Genomic DNA, 16516 nt, shown 5'->3' on the forward strand with positions numbered 1-16516 from the left:
AATCCATTTTCCCGAATGCCGTGTACCCGAATCTGTAACCCGAACGTCCAAAAATCCCGAATGCCCATATCCCGAATGCCTTTAACCCGAATGCATATGTCCCGAACACCTACATCCCGAATGCCTCGGTGTATCCCGAATAATAGTACATTTACCATGGAAATAGAAATGATGAGGTGTAATGGTTACCTATGCCGTGTAAGCACCTTATGTTACTCATATGAAAATTGAATTTTCTATTAGAAAAAAAAATGGCCGCCATCAGTGACGGGAAATTATTGTTGCAAGAGTATGTCTACGTGAAGTCAAAGAAAAGTCCAGATAGGACGAAAACGTATTGGGATTGCCGAAGAGTGAGGCTGCAAGAGTGCAAGTCAAGAGCGATAACTGCAGTTCGACGAAACGGGGAACTGCTTAATTTTTTTTAAATTTTCGGGTGTAGGTCTTTCGGGGAAACGGATTCGGGGGAATGGATTCGGGATAAAAAAATTCGGGATTTTGATATTCGGGAAAACGTCTTTCGGGGAAGTGGATTCGGGGAAGTGTCCGGTTACCGGAGAAAAGATTCAAAAATATAAACAAAACTATTTTGAAATTTTTCAAAATTCAATAAATACCCAATTTTCTCAAAAAAAAAAAAAAAAAAAAGAGCCAGCCAGGAGAACGATTATTATTTTTTTCTCAAAAATGAACTGCAAAAAAAAGAGGACCAAAAAAATGACATATTTTTGATCTCGACCTTCAAAAAAAGGCTAAAACTTTCGAAATTTCGAATAAAAAAAATTACCTAGATACATAAAAATGGATTTAGCACAAATAACTATTTTCACTAAGACTCCTTTTTCTTTTTATTTTTCGAGTATGGAAATTGTGATAAAGAATGTATGGCAGTGGAGCCAGAGGAAGTATTGAAATTCCATCGGTACGTTGTAATAACGATTTGAAATTTTTTTGGCATGGTCAACTTAATTATGAAATTTTTTCGTCATTGTTTGCTATCAAATTAATGTCATTCTGATAACTATACCTGCATGTGTAAAAAGAGAAATTACTTTCAAATAAACGAATAAATAGAAGGGGAAGGGTAGAGTGAAGTTGAAAAAATGGAGGTAAAGTCTCTCCTGAAAGAAAAAATTTCAATCATGGATAGTTTTTCCAAAATATCAATAGAAAATTAGTAAAAACAAAAAAAACACTATTGAAAAAATCGATAAAAAAATATTTTTCATTTTTTTTACTGCTATTTTTAAAATTAAATTTCTAGTGATAGTGATTTTTTTCCATCAATTTTCTAGGAATTTTTTACTCGCACTTTGGAAAATTAGTTAATGATATTTGAAAAAAAATTGAACTGAAAACATCACTCACTTTGGAAATTCAGAATTTTCTTCAATTTCCTCAAATGAATAATGTTTCGTTTCCAAAACCAAATTTAAAAGTGAATACGAAAACAAAAAGAATAAGTTGATAAAAATTTCCAACAAAATTTTTCATCACCTAAATTTTTTTAAAATTTTTTCCTCCTCAATTTTTTGAGACACACGAAAGAAATATTTACCACATTTTATTCCCTTTCCCTGACAACTTTGACAGCTCACAAAGAAAAATTGTCATAATATCATGACAAAATTGAAATGAAACGGGGTCAAATGTCGTAGAGATTTCCAATTTTGAAAAAATTTCACTCTGGAAATAAAATCAGAAAAAAAATTGGTATACATATGACATTTTTGTAAATTTTTGACAATCCACAAACTTTAATGATTCTAAAGCGTAAAAAGTTTGAAAATTTGTTGAAATTTCATTTCGGAATTTTGAAGGAAAAAATGAGATATGAGATCTCACTTTAATGTAAAGATTGAGAAATTGCCAAATTTTCAAAATAAAATTCCAAAAATAAATTATTAGAACCAATAAACATTTTAATTTATGCATTGTTTTCCATACAAGCCTAGAAGGATTTTAAAATGTTTTTTTCTTGGTTGAAAAATTTTTCATACTCACTGCATGGAAATTTCAACCGAAATTTTGAAAATTCCAGAATAAAGTTTGATTTATGAGCTGTTGAAGTTGTCGAAAAAGAGAAAATTGAATTAGGTATGTGTTTTGGGACATTATATATAAGGGGGGGGGGGGTCTTTGAACTTCTTCTATGTTACACTACAGAACATACTTTGGATAATTATATTTTTGAATTATTCGATTACTCTTTTTTTTATGCTGCTTGAAAAGTACGAAGTGCAATGCCATTGCCAATGCCAAATATTTTTGAAAAATTGGACAAAAGAGTTCAAAAAGAATTGAAAAAGAATCAAAGTTTTCAAAAAAAAGTCGTCGATTTAAAGCTTGATATACTTTTTCAAAGTTTTAAAAGAGTGGAGTTGGCCAATTCCTAACCCATGAAGAATGGATGCCGTTCAAAAATTTGAAAATCGTAAAACTCAAAGTTTTTCTAAAACAAAAAATCAGAAGCCTCTTTTTCCACTCAAACATTCAATCTGTTGTTTTCAAATTCGTATTTACCAATCATACTCGTATATGTATTTCTCTATTTTGTCCATAAGCCAGTAGAATATACGTACCTGACTGAGAGTTAATGTAACATCGTTGTCTTTAAGGCGAGCAATCATCATGGAAGCAACTGCCAAAACGAAGTCTCCAGCCATAGCGACCTAGAACATAAAAAAATAATCGCGACTCATTTAGATACATTGTATATGTAATTCTCAACAATCAAAACGAGGATTTAATTTAAAGGCCATTCCTAATCACTACGAACAATTAGGAGGATAAAATTGTCGGCAAATTGACGATTAATATAAAAATGAAAATCCGCTAATGGAAAGAAATCAAGCCGGGGTAAGACGAAGTCGATGGACGATCACCGAACATCATCGTCATAACTTCACAAGTTATTGTATTTGTCGGTCATTCTAAAACATTGAACGGAAATTCGTTATGTAATAGCGTGAAAATGGCTATCACATGTTAAATTTGGAATTGCGCATTCGCGCATCGTTCTGTCTCTGTCTATCTATGTCGCATGCGTGTCTACAATAGCGTTAAAACATGTTCGCGTTCGCGATATTTGATGGCATCTGAAATGAGAAGAGAAGAGACGAAAGCAGGAGAACACTCTCAAGGAAACCTGTACCTATAATGGTGAACAGTTAGGTACACCATATTGTGTATGTATAAAGATGTCAAATTTAAACGACCTTGCGGCGGTGGTTTCACGTGTATCTAGAATTCCTTTGGGATTTTTCATTTAACAACATCGTGTTAATTGTCGATGACATTTTACCGATGCGATTTGATCAACTGTCACGTCGAAAAAGCATGTTGCAAAATACACTTGAAAAGAATGTCGACGATGCGACGACGACGACGACGCAGGGAGACGCCGATAGCTTCTCTTATGCTCTCTTGGTCAACCTGTCACTGGTATAATAATAATAACCATAAGGCGTATTCCATCTCTCTCTCTCTCTAGCTCGATCACTAAACACACAAATCTTTCAAAAGATCATTAATCCTTTATAAATACAAAAAGCAATTACACAAATGACCGCTTTCTCTTCTTACATTAAAATATTTAAACACGAGTATAGCACTCATCAAAATGATCGATATCGTACAAATATCCAATTAAAATTTTGACGTATATACCACGAATTCAAACGTAGGTTGTACACGAGGAAAACTATCATTGCCAAATATTCGACATCCGCTCCTCTATAGAGCTCGAACTCTACGAGTACCTAGTACCTTACGTAACACTTAACATTGTCTTTCTCCGATAATTAAATCAACATCTAATATATAATTAAACGTTTCCGGTATCATCGTTGCTCACGTCTGTTGTCTGAGTATATGCGATGCCATGCCATGTGCAATATGTACGTATGTAGTACAACATACTATGTACCTGCAACCATTCATTAGTACCAAGAAGACGAGGCCCACTCTCATTTGTATACTGCGATAAAATTTTCGACCAGCCGTAGCCGCGGCCCCGGCCGTCTGCTCTCGTGATGTCCGCCATTCATAATCGACAATTATTCGTCCTTCGAATTGATTTTATTACGATATTATTTTCTTATAAGTGCACACATTTGTGTCGAAATATCACCAAATTACGTATTACTCTATTCGCTAATAAAAAGTTGCTCGGTTAGGTACGGTATTCCCCACGAATGGACATGCCCTCCTCTGCGTGCTATTGTTTGAGGTTATTGACACCGATATCCATAATCAAAGGGTTAGAATCATTATTTCGAGATCGACGAGGGGTTCTTCAAAGTGAGTGAGAGGATCGTCAAATACATAAATTGGTGCTTTGCCTACAAGTTGAAAATTATGCAATCGAAGTGTCATAAACCGAAAAGTTTTTTTTTTTTTTTGAAAGAAGTGCGAGTATGTGGTCTATTGCAGAGATTGCAGAAATTGATAAGTTTTGAGATGAATGAAAACAAATTTACTTTTGAAGTTTTCAAATTGTCAGATTAGATCATCATAAATACATAGAAGTGTGAACAATAATTCATTAAAAAATATATCACTGATCCCAGGAACTGATTTACGAACAGATGGAATAGTCAGTTGCCCATAAGGCGGCAGATTTCAGGGGTCTGCAATTTTTTAGTTTAATTTTGAAAACACTCTAGGTGACAACCAAATTGTATTCAAGACCACTTTTGCTCTACGTAATTGATTAAGGAAGAATTTCCCAGAATCCATTTCTGACAGTTCAAACCGAGAAAAACATTTTGTTTCTTGTTCCTGTTCAAAATCAATTATTAGAAAAAAATACGGATTTCGGAAAATTATTCCCAAATCAATGGGAAATGTCTAAAATATGATTCAATCTGAAATTTTAGGGGTGACAAAAATTTTATTTTAGTCATTTTAAAGGAATTTTTCAAAACTTTGAACTCAGAAATCCGCCAAAGGCTCAAGGGCGACTCAAACTTGCCTTCAAAAAATTTGTGCAAATTGATAAAATTTAATTTAGACCTTCAAATTTATCGTCGTGATGATGCTTCATGGTGACCTCAAATTTTTTGGTGTTCCTCGCAAAAAAAATTGCCAGAAATTGTTTTCAGATAAGTATGACCCATGAAAATTTTCTCCAATGTACAAATATTTTTTCAACATTTTACATCGATCAAACTGAGAATGCACGAGTGAAAAATCGCTGTTGACGATCTTATATAAAAAGAAAATCACTGCATTATTCCCCCTCCCCATAAGTATTTGCATCAAAAATTTTTCATAGCCTCTTGAAGCACATCATGAATTTTTAAAGTAATATATCACTTTTAGGAGGAAAGGGGATTGAAAAGTGCATAAAAAAATGAAAACATAATTGAACTACGAGTAAGTGATACGCAAACACATATTAGGAGGAGGTAGGAGGTTTGAAGAAGTAAGAATTTGTACTCAACATTTTCAAATTAGCAATAATTGGTACAGATACCAGACAAATTTTATAATTTTTTTGAATTTTGGTCTTAATTGGGGACCACTGCACCACTCAGATTTCAAAAATTAGGTACGTTGTCAAACAAAGTAAAAAAGTAAATTCACTGAATTTTTTTCAAGTCCAAAAATAGACAACAGTTTGAAATTTTTTCAGGTTTTTTGATTAGAATCTTAACATTTTACACATCAAGAAGTTTCAAGAGTTTTGGCCTTCTTGGTGACGAGTATGAAATTTTGACGTGGAGTTGACAAAATTTCAAAATGAAAAAAAAAGGACTTTAGCAGGACTGTTGGCAGAACATTTTCCGAACACTTGACGACTTTATTTTTTGTGGGGAGTGGGGATCGGGGGTCAAGATATTACATGTCAATTTTCACTTTTCTACTGTCTTCGGACATTTCAAGAAGGGGTCAAAAATACCTTTATTATTTCAATCTTTCGACTTGCAAATTTTTAAATTTTATTTTCAGCATTATTTTTCTATCAAAATTCATCATACTTTTTCACCATTTGTTCTGGAAAAAAATCAAATAGATTTTTTGAAAATTAGTTTTCATAAAGAAAAGGGTACATTTCGCTAAACGAGAAGTTCAAAAAAAATTGTCAAATTTTGAATTTAGAGTTGTGAGTTGGCAAATGCAAAATTTTACAATGAAATTTTTTCAAAAACTGTACGTAAGAAGGAAGGATATGAATTCGAAAAATTTCAAGTTGGATTTGAAAAAAAAACACGACTTCCTCACAAATGAATGACTTGCAGAATTGGCAGGACTGTTGCACACTCTTTCATGAGAAAACTGTGATTTTCCCCATAGAGGACGAAGAGAGAGGTAAAAAAAATCTTCCGACTCTAAATTTTTTTAGGCATAGCAAATGATGCTCTGGAGAATATTTTTTGAATTCAACTGGGCTAAAAATATCCATAAATTGTCTTGTTTTTCCAATTCTTCTAACTAAAAAAAAAATCGAGAAAAACATTACATGACTCCTACAGATTCGAATCATTTTTCGATCAATCACTGTTTAGTGTTTAGAAATCCCCAAAAACCAAGGCCCCAGGCGATAAATTAATTTTCGCTCAAATTGAATTCACTCATCACACTACGCAGATGATAGTTATCGCAGCACCATTAACTACATATTAATCCATCTAGGAACCATTTCAATAAACATATTCGCAATTACGTCGAATCCATTTTGAGACAGAATGAAATTGCAATTCCATTCTGGGAAAGGGAAAAGGAAACGAAGTGGGTACTTTTTGACGTTCGTCATGAACCAAACGCACGAAATAAGGTTAGAGCATCGAATTAAAAGTCTATTACGGGTCACTTATAAGGACACCGAAGATCTGGACAAAACAACGACGCCGACGTCTTCGCTATTTTGTCATACGAAGATTAATTATTCTACACGAATGAAGTAAGTGCGGCGAAAATACACGAGCTCGTGTTAACACCGACCTTCGTGTATATACGAGCATCTTTGTATGGGCTAAATCAAAAACATGGATATGAGAGTATTTTTTCCAACCGATATATACTCGTACAATGGAAAAATAACAAGGTTAAGATGCTGGAAATTTGAAAAATATTACGTCCAGAAAATAAAAAAACAAAACAATCGTGCATGGAAAATTCTTCATGAGAAGTAGGTAAATTCTTTTTTTTTTTTTGAGCGAAAAAAGAATTAATTCGGATGACTGTTGGTCAATTACAGTTTTGTCTGATGTACCCGACTTCCTTCCAATAATTACATCTGAGCTCAGGTGAAAAGTATGTAGGTTCGAGTACATTTACAATCACGTTATTGCGCCGGATACAACAAACACTCAAGACACGTTGAGGTATCAATATCGAAATCGTCATCTTTCGTGAAGAGAATGTACAATTGTACCAAATAGGTAATAGGATGACTCGTCTGCAAGAAATATTATTTTTAGGAATTAAGTCATTATAAAACGTAAACGTATAATTTTCGTACACGCGACTCATGTCACGACATCGGTAAGCACCTTTTTAGGGACATTTTTTTTTTTTTGGAAATTCTACAAACGTGAAAAAGTCGAATTATTCGTTCGATGCGTAACAAAAATTTTCTTTTTAACGGTCAACGAAAACGTTATACATAGTCTAGGTAATTATAAAATTAACATAGGCTGTTTATAATTACGCAGCCTATACGCAGAAGTAAACGCAGACGTAGACATACATAGAGACGCACGGTCATCGCAGAAGTAAATATTATACGCATTGTGAACGCCTTCAGTGTGAAGTCGATGCGAGATAATTGAATAAACAGAAAGTAACCTGACTCCCGGTGATCTCACAGTTCTTGCTCTTGGAGAAATGAATGAAACGCGAAAGAAGATAAACCAGATGTCGTACGCGTTGACCAAGAAATTACCAGTGAAAGTGATATACCCTCCGCTGCATTCCCATTACATACAACAACTCGTAATCCATAACGGAAACGTATTTACGGCGGTTTTTTTACTAATATTGTAACGCATTTGATGGCCAAGTTGCATAATCGGCGCGAGTAAGGTGTTTTTGTATAGTGAATTTTTCCAAGTCGTAGGTCAATCGATGATGGCATTCCTTGAGCTAAATTTCTTCGGAGATGAGTCAGAAATTTTTTCGAGATGTAGAATGAGGTGTCTAGTATTCTCAAGTTAACTGTAACAGCGTTTAGTCATAGAAATATTTTCAGGTGTGGTGTGGGTTAATCAATGAATTTAGTTCAACTGGTTGCAGAAGAAATCTTTTCGATGCTAGTGGGTTCCTTGATGAATGGGATTATGAATTCTCCCCTCTCCTACCGCATTTAGATAGAATTTTTCACGTTTCATTGAAACAATTCTAAACAATGAAGACTTTTTTTTTATGTGGAAAATGAGATGTTTTTTTTTTTTGCTAGCAAGAGGCAAGAAAAATTTTAAATTTTTAGGTCAATATTCAACTTTCCTAGGCAAGAACTCAAAATTCAAAAAATTCTAAAATTTTTAAATGTTTCATAATATTTTTTTTTAATTTTTAATTTATTTTTTGGTTCAAATTAGTCTTTTGATGTCGTTAGTGATTCTACATCATCATCGCGTTTAAACAATTAGAAAAATTCAAAGTTCATTTTTGTCAAGTTCGGGAGTTTTCAAAATACATATGTAGTTCTGTGCTTACTTATTCGAAATATTATAATTTTGTGATTATCCCCTTCTCCTTCCTTCCTTCCTTCCTTCCCTCCCTCCCACCCAAAAAATGAATCTTAGAATTTTTTAAACTTTAAGCTCTCGCGTGACGAGAAAGAGTTAAGCATTTGGCAAAAAATTAGAAATTTTCCCAACGTCTTGTTGAGGAGGTCATTTGGCTAGCATTTTTCGCTAGGCTTCATCAAGTTTCAAAAAAAAAAATCAAAAAAATTAAAAATAACCTACCTTAAAGTATGAAATAAGTATTTCCCCGGATTAAGATCCTAAAAATAAGTTTTTCGCGTTTTACTCCGTAAAAGTGGCTTCTATAAGAAAAAGTCACGAACAAAATTGCTCTACATAAAATTTTTAATAAAAAATGTACTCATCTTTTTTAATGTTGGATGAACCGTTACACATGTAAGCGCCACTGAAAGTTGGGGACCATTCATGAAAGTGAAGATTTGGAAATTTTCTGCACAGTAATTTGATTCATGATAACTTTTTTTATAAGAGCTCATTTTTAAATAGTAAGTAAAAACACGAAAATCGTACTTTTGTGGAGGACTCACCCTCTTTCCCCCTCCCTCCTGGGCAATATCCATCATCTATTGTGAAGGTCTACGTACATTTATGTTAATCGGGAAGGTATTCCCTATATTTTAAAATCGTTCATTTTGTTAGGAATTTTCTCAATGGAAAATGTTTAGAATGACTGAGCTAAAAATTCCAAAGTTTGATCAGGTAAAAAAATTATCGTAAAAAAAAAAAGGAAAAGTCATTTCTTCGGTTTGAACTAAAGCACAATAATGAGGAAGGAAACTTTGTACACGCAATTATCCAGATCTGAATGTCCACTCATTTTTGGAAATGATTTTCCCTGACTTTTCCAGGTTTTTCAGACCAAATTTTCCATTTTCCAGACCATTTTTCCAAAATAAAAACATCACCCCTACTTTTACGTTTTTCAACGTTCGGTTCCAAGTCCGAACTGAATGAAATTACTCGAGCGATGCGAAGGAAATTTTTTCCAAAATAAATACAATAAAACTACTAGAATTATTAAAAAATTACCGATAAACAGTTAAACACTTTCAAAAAATTCCGTGACTTTTGAAGGAAAATCGCTCGAAATTCCTGAAATTCCCTGACTTTTCCAGACGGTCGAAACTCCCTGGCTTTTCCAGATGTGGACACCCTGCAGATGACAGTTCCTACTGTCGATAAACATCCTCGAGTAGGTAGATATGTTTGAAAAAATGTTTCACAAGGAAAGCATTCGACTTTAGAATTTTAGGTGACAACGAAACTTAGATAAGACAAACACTTCCAGGATTACAAAAAAAACTCCATCCCCCAATTTTAAGCTGCTGAAATCAATTTTTCGAATTTTGGCGAATTTTTCAAATTTTTGTCACGAAGGTTATGTAACAAAATTACGAAAAAAATCGCTACATCTCTCCACTTGTAATATGAACTTCAGCATCTGAAATTTTGACCAGAGGCGATAGGACAAGCCTAAGAGGAAAAGAAGGATTTTTCTTTAGGCTTGTGAGCTTTACGTCTTTTTTGTGCCCCTTTGAAAACTTGTAAAAATCATCAGTACAAGCAAATCAATGACATTTCTTCAAAAAAAATCATCAACATTTTATTTATGTCACTTTCAGAATTTAATTTCAAAATTTTCATGTAACCTATAATTTTTTTCACAAAATTTTTCTGAAAAACAGTAGTTTTTTCGACTCCTCACATTCCATTTTTCAAGATTTTTTGGAGATGGAGAAAAGTGAGAAATATTTGAAAGGAAGCGCTGATTTATTCGAAATTTTCCGAATGACCACTTCACCCTCTCCATCGTTCAAATCATCACTTCGACAATCGGTTCAATTTGCAAATCCTTTCACGAACCCAAATATATGTGAAAAATTTCGTTTTCTAACTTGACTCCCAAATTTGTCTAATCACAGTATTAATTGATTAGGAATAAAACATACACATTTAGACAAAATTTTAGCTACTTACTGAAATTGTGATTTTTCCATGTTATTAACTAATTCATGAAAACAAGTAGTGTGAAGTATTGGAATCTCGAATTCGTTCAAAGATGATATTAATTGATTCAGAACTAGTAAACACATGCCCCTTGGGCGAAATTTCAGCTGCTGAAGTTTATATATGTACTAATATGGGCCATGGGGTGAAGGAACTGACGATTTATCTAATTCATAGGTATACCTACCAAACCCCATTAGAAAGTACATAAAAATATCTACAATTTTTCTCATCTAAAAATCTCCCCTTTTTAAGAGGGGGGAGGAGGAGGTTCATCCTGAATTGTGTCTACCAAAAATTTACCCAATAAGATCCAAAATAGCGAGACAATTTTGAAAATACAATCTCGCTCAACGAATGTTTTTAGTTTTCACGACGACGAGTAGGTAAACCGCAACGGTTTCCGTGACACTGACAATGAGATACGACGAGGTAAGTATACGGTATTCGGCATCTCTACAAAAATGAAGACGTTACCGGCGAATGGAATTCCGATAATTAACGCAATGACGTTAAAATCGCTTTAAAACTTTCTCTATTTACGAATCATCATACGACATACTTTATGAGTTGTTGGTATGCATCCCAAACCTCTCCCTTCATTACAAAAACACACACAAGACGATATGGTGTAAGTATAGAGGTACTATTGCTAGCAGAAATTATATCTATGTACTAACATACGAGTATTTGGTACGTATAATATTTCCATCTCGCATTTATGAAATACACACCGATGTACCGTTCCTATGTAGCATTTTATCAAATTTTTAGGGTTTTGAAATATCGAGGAAAATCTTCGCAGCCAGACCATAAATTTGAAATTTAAGATGCTCGAAAGCGTAATATTTAATTTTAATGAAAGATGCACCAGACGATAATAAAGAATACATTGTAAGTAATCTAATCTAACATCTTGTAGAAAATTGGAGAATTTCGTTGCTTTCCTCGTGCGATGATGATCGGATCTGATTAATGGTTTTGACCACTACATAACTTATAAAAAGTACCTATACGGATTAGTTTACAAATAAACTTTCGAGACTAGGATTTACTTCCGATAGACATGTCTAAATAAAGAAGTTGGTTCAAGACGTCCAGCCAGGATTATGAGAGAGGCAACGAATTAAGTCCGAATTATATATATAGATAGGTGCATGTAAACATAACATAGATTCCGATTCCATTAACATAACAGGATTAAAAAAATAAATAAAAAAGGTGTACTGGATAACAAGCAACGGCTGGTGAGTCTGTTGTGTGCATTATTTCTTTAAGCTGCGGTGTTCAGTTCAGTTCGGTTCAGTTCATGCAGAAATTTCACATCTGTGGTACTTAGATACAGATACGCAGCCCAGTCTTGTCATATCCGAATCGTATTAAAAGAATGAATAAACCAGTTCAACTCCTTATAGCCAGAGAGCCACAGATGCGTAATGCTTTGTAACCTATTGTAAGACCGGAAACAAACCGAGTGCTCGATTTAGAAAGACAAATCGAAGGGCAAAATTGACGTGGTACAGAGAGACTCTCGATTACAAAATCAATTCGCGAATCAAAGTCGAGCATACAAATTACTGACGTATGTAAGCTGTAGGTTTTAATATGATAAAACCGTTTCATCAGTCATCTTCAGAGAAAGCAATGTTGCGCCGACTCGTGGTAGTTGTCTAGTGCCAAAGTGTATAAAAAACTCCGCTCACGTATATGGCGGATATTTGTAAAACCTCGTACGTGCTTCGTGAAAAAAAAAGGCTTTAGAAACCAGGCGCATCGGATATTTCGTCGTTTATCCGTTTCCACTGCTGTGAGGAATGTTCGATTGCATATGCACAACGGCAACGTGTCCGCTAATCCAATACGCAGTTTGCAGTTCAACATTGACAATTGGATGCGAAAAAATTTCGGATGCGTACGACGAAGGCTTCTGTAATCAGGCGATCGCGTATATAGGTATCTACGAATTGCAATTCACCCAACTCGATCAGACTTATAAAAATTTTGCACACGAAACCTTTGTCACGCAATACGTATCGCGGAAAAGACGCAAATATAAGTACAAAGTTGTGTCTCTGCTGCTGCAGTTGCCTTCTTGTCTACCATTGGCACATTCTTCCAGCTATTGTCTTCAGTACAACCTTCGCCAGTCCATTGCAAGATGCTGAGATTGGTCGAGAAGACCCTTTATGCAATATAATCACGTAGAGATAGATATACAGCATCCTTATTCGCCTCAGTAGCTTAATTGTACCCCACCCCATCATTCTTCTTCAGACCATACAACATTGTTGACAGCATATAACAATTGAGTGCATTTTTCCAGGTTTGTCTTCGTTAGGACCTTCAGTCTTCGCCCACTCATTATGAATTCAATCGGGAAACCTCTTATGCAATATGAGCACCTGCATTGCATTCATGTTTCAGTATGACCGCAGCATTTCCCCCCCCCCTCCCTTCTAAATTCGTTGGTGTAGCGCGCGAGAATTATCAACAGGGTGTCTACTGTCTAACAAAGCTCCCTGATAAAAAATCATGACTCCTTCATAACTTTTTCATGACCTATTTTTCACATCTTTACCACATGAAAATTACCCCCCCCCCCAAAAAAAATTAAATAACTTGAAACTGCGAGGAAATTGAACATGGTTGCCATTTTTTACAGGATCGAAAATTAGGTAATTTTTTTCATTTTTCCAATTTTTTGAACAATTTTTATTTATTTTTTTCCCATTTTATGGGCTTTTAAAAAAATTTTCCAAGAGTGTTTCGAGCAAAATTCATGACTTTTTCAAGACTTTTCATGACTTTCATGGCCGTTAGATAAGTACACTGATTAATTATTTTGATCGGGAGAAATGCATTTTGTTTGTCGTCAAAAAATTAGCAAAAATGAAGAAGCCGAAATGTTCTACTTGAATAGTATTTTAGCCAACAACGTATGGGAAAAGCTCATTGTCTTCTTGACGAAACCAAAATAAAATGATTCTCAATTTTTGATTTTTCTGATCTGTGATTGATGGTTCGCAAAAGCACACGTGAGAGGTGAGGAAGGGAGCAAGAGGGGGATGAAGAGGAGTAACGGAACTGAAGCTGCTGAAATAACCTCAATTATTTCAGGCAGTGATGAATGACGATGCTCGAGATGCAGATTTTGGTTGCTTTCCAGATATAGGTATGAATATTTTTGAAGTAAATTTTCACCCTGGAATAGCTCGAGTGTTATGACACCCAAATTTTCATAAAAATAGAACTGCATGAACCATTCTAAAAATTTTCAGATTACCGCTTTTTCTGGCATTTTTTATTTGCTCTCTTTCTTGTGAAGAACTGGGCTGCGTCTTTAAAAATGAGCCCTGTTCAAATTTCCAACCCTCACCTCTTCCTATCCCATATTTTCACCCTTCACTTGTCATCCCATGAAAAACACCCTTAAAAGAAAATTTTTAAAAATCGTGAAAAAATAGCTTTTTGCACTTTTGATGATCTTCCATCCAAATCTATTAAAAGTTTGATTGTTTACGATCGTACACCTCTGAAAAGAGGTTGAAAAACTCAAAATGCTTATTTCGCTCAGAAGAACTCTAAAAAAAATATTCCAAGAGTTCCACATTATGACCCTTATGAGGGAAATATTTCAACTGAAAGAAAAATTTCTGAACTGAACAAAGCTAAATCGAGTGAGTATGCAAACTAGACAGCTAAGCAAAGCTTAGCTGCAAAGTGTGCGTAGCTAGCTGCCTTTTCTACAGCTATAACTGTTATTACATCTAGGTAGTGCATAAGTGAATCAACCATGTCACAGTGACGAGAATTTTTGAAACTCTCACTGCTTCAAAATAATAATTGTTTTTCAGTGTTTTCATATTTTCCAAATTACAATAGGTATTTCAGAATAAATTATAAGCTTGTATTGCTTCTAAATTAAGAAATTTCTAGTTGTTTTTCATAGTTTGCATTGTTTTAAAATTTACAAAATTTCAAATCAATTTCCCGAATTCCCCATCGAATCGCTACAATTTCATAAAGTTTTCAATAAATTTTCAGAATTTTGCATTACTGCTGAGTTAGGAAATTTGCAATCAATTTTTAGAGTTCACATTGCCTCTAAATAGTCAAATTTTGAATAATTTTTCAGAATTCTTATTGTCTTTAAATTAAAAAATTTCAAATTCAATTTTCAATTTCATATTGTCCACAAATTGTAAAACGTTTACTCAATTTTTTGAATTCACATTGCCTCCAATTTTTCAGAATTCTCATCTTCTTCATAAATATTACAATACTTATTTCATATAATTTTCAAGTTCACATTATCTGCAACTTACAGAACTTTTAATCAATTTTTGGAATTCTCAGCGTCTCTAAATACAAATTTTCATATTATTTTTTTTAGAATTTCTATTGTCTTCAAATTTATAAATTTTCAAACCAATTTTCAGAACTTGCTTTTTATTCTAAATTAAGAATTAAATCTTATAAAATATGTTAAGAATTTGCATTGCCTCTAAATTACACAAAAAAATATGGGTAATTTTTACAAAAAAATTTAACTAAATACTAGTATTTAGCACAATTAAGTACCAGATCCCATTCAATAATTTTTACTGTAATCGTATAGTAAAAATTATCATTTTAATAAATTTTGCTATAGGTACCAATAGTAAAAATCATTTTGTTTTAATAATTTTTACTAAATCATGATAATAAAAATTACATGTTTCAATTGTACAAAAATTAGTTTAATTACTCATTTTGAAGTAATTTTTAAATTATTAGTAAAAAGTTAAAAATTATTCATGTCAAGGTAATTCTTACTATACGTATGGCTATAGGTAGACAAAAAATTAATGAAATGAATTTTTAGTTAGCAAATATATCATAATCAGCATTATTTTTACCCCATTATCATGTACCTACTACATAGGTAACTCCAAAGCATTTACCTATCCAATTTCCCTACTTTCTGTCACCTACCTACTTACCTCACGGGGATTCGAACCTGGGTCCCTAAATTTCCTATTCCTACCTACATGCCCTAACCATTCGACTACGAGTTCACATGGTGAGTTTGGGCATTAAAAGAATATATTTGTTGGGTAAACGCCCCACCAAACCACTCCCACTTGGAATTTACAACTAACAGACCGGGGGTGTAACAGGGTACAATGAAACACAGCTGGTGATGGAATAGACTGGGGGTATAGCAGGGTACAATAAGCGGCAGGTGTTCTACAAGTCCCCTTTTCCCTTTTTTAGGATTTAATGCATTAAAATAATGAACTAAAATTGCAATTACTCAGCAATTACCCGTCCGAATTGAATGAAAATTAATCTATTCCCTCCGCCTTAATGATTCTCAAATGGTGTCCAATAGGTACAAAAAACGGTTGGGGATAGCTTAAGAGAACATTCATTGTAATTGAAATTTCAATTTCTCAAAGCGAAACCAATAGTGTGCTACGCACACTAAAAAACATCACCGCTTGAAATTCGGGTGCTAAAAAGCATTTTTTGACTTTTGATGAATTTTTAAAAATTGTTGGATCAAAAATGCAAAAAATTTAAAATTTTACAGAATCGACCTAGAAAGTTGAAATTTGGAATGTACCCTACTTTTGAACCTCCGAATCGATTGGAAACGACTTCGAACCGTTTCGAGCAAATCTGGAGCCTCCAGTAAATTTTTGAAAATTGAAATTTCCACAAAATTTTGTCCAATGAAGTTAGAAAGCTAAAATTTACATTATACCATAATTTTAACATTCTGAGTCGATTGAACATGGTTTCCAACC

General features: G+C 33.8%; 1 protein-coding gene and 1 long non-coding RNA gene across 3 annotated transcripts in view; both read right to left on the bottom strand.

Moving 5' to 3' along the window:
* Positions 1 to 16516, bottom strand: part of LOC135835800 (uncharacterized) — a 467845-nt gene that overhangs the window by 291674 nt on the left and 159655 nt on the right. The window lies entirely within an intron of this gene.
* qless (decaprenyl diphosphate synthase subunit 1 qless) overlaps positions 1 to 16516 on the bottom strand; it is a 67131-nt gene that overhangs the window by 4392 nt on the left and 46223 nt on the right. Inside the window, exon 5 of the mRNA XM_065350202.1 lies at positions 2583 to 2672. Coding sequence (XP_065206274.1) covers positions 2583 to 2672 — 90 coding nt within the window. The remainder of the gene's footprint in view (positions 1 to 2582; positions 2673 to 16516) is intronic.

The sequence above is a fragment of the Planococcus citri genome, chromosome 2 (genome assembly GCF_950023065.1).
Source record: "Planococcus citri chromosome 2, ihPlaCitr1.1, whole genome shotgun sequence".
In the NCBI taxonomy this organism is placed as follows: Eukaryota; Metazoa; Arthropoda; class Insecta; order Hemiptera; family Pseudococcidae; genus Planococcus; species Planococcus citri.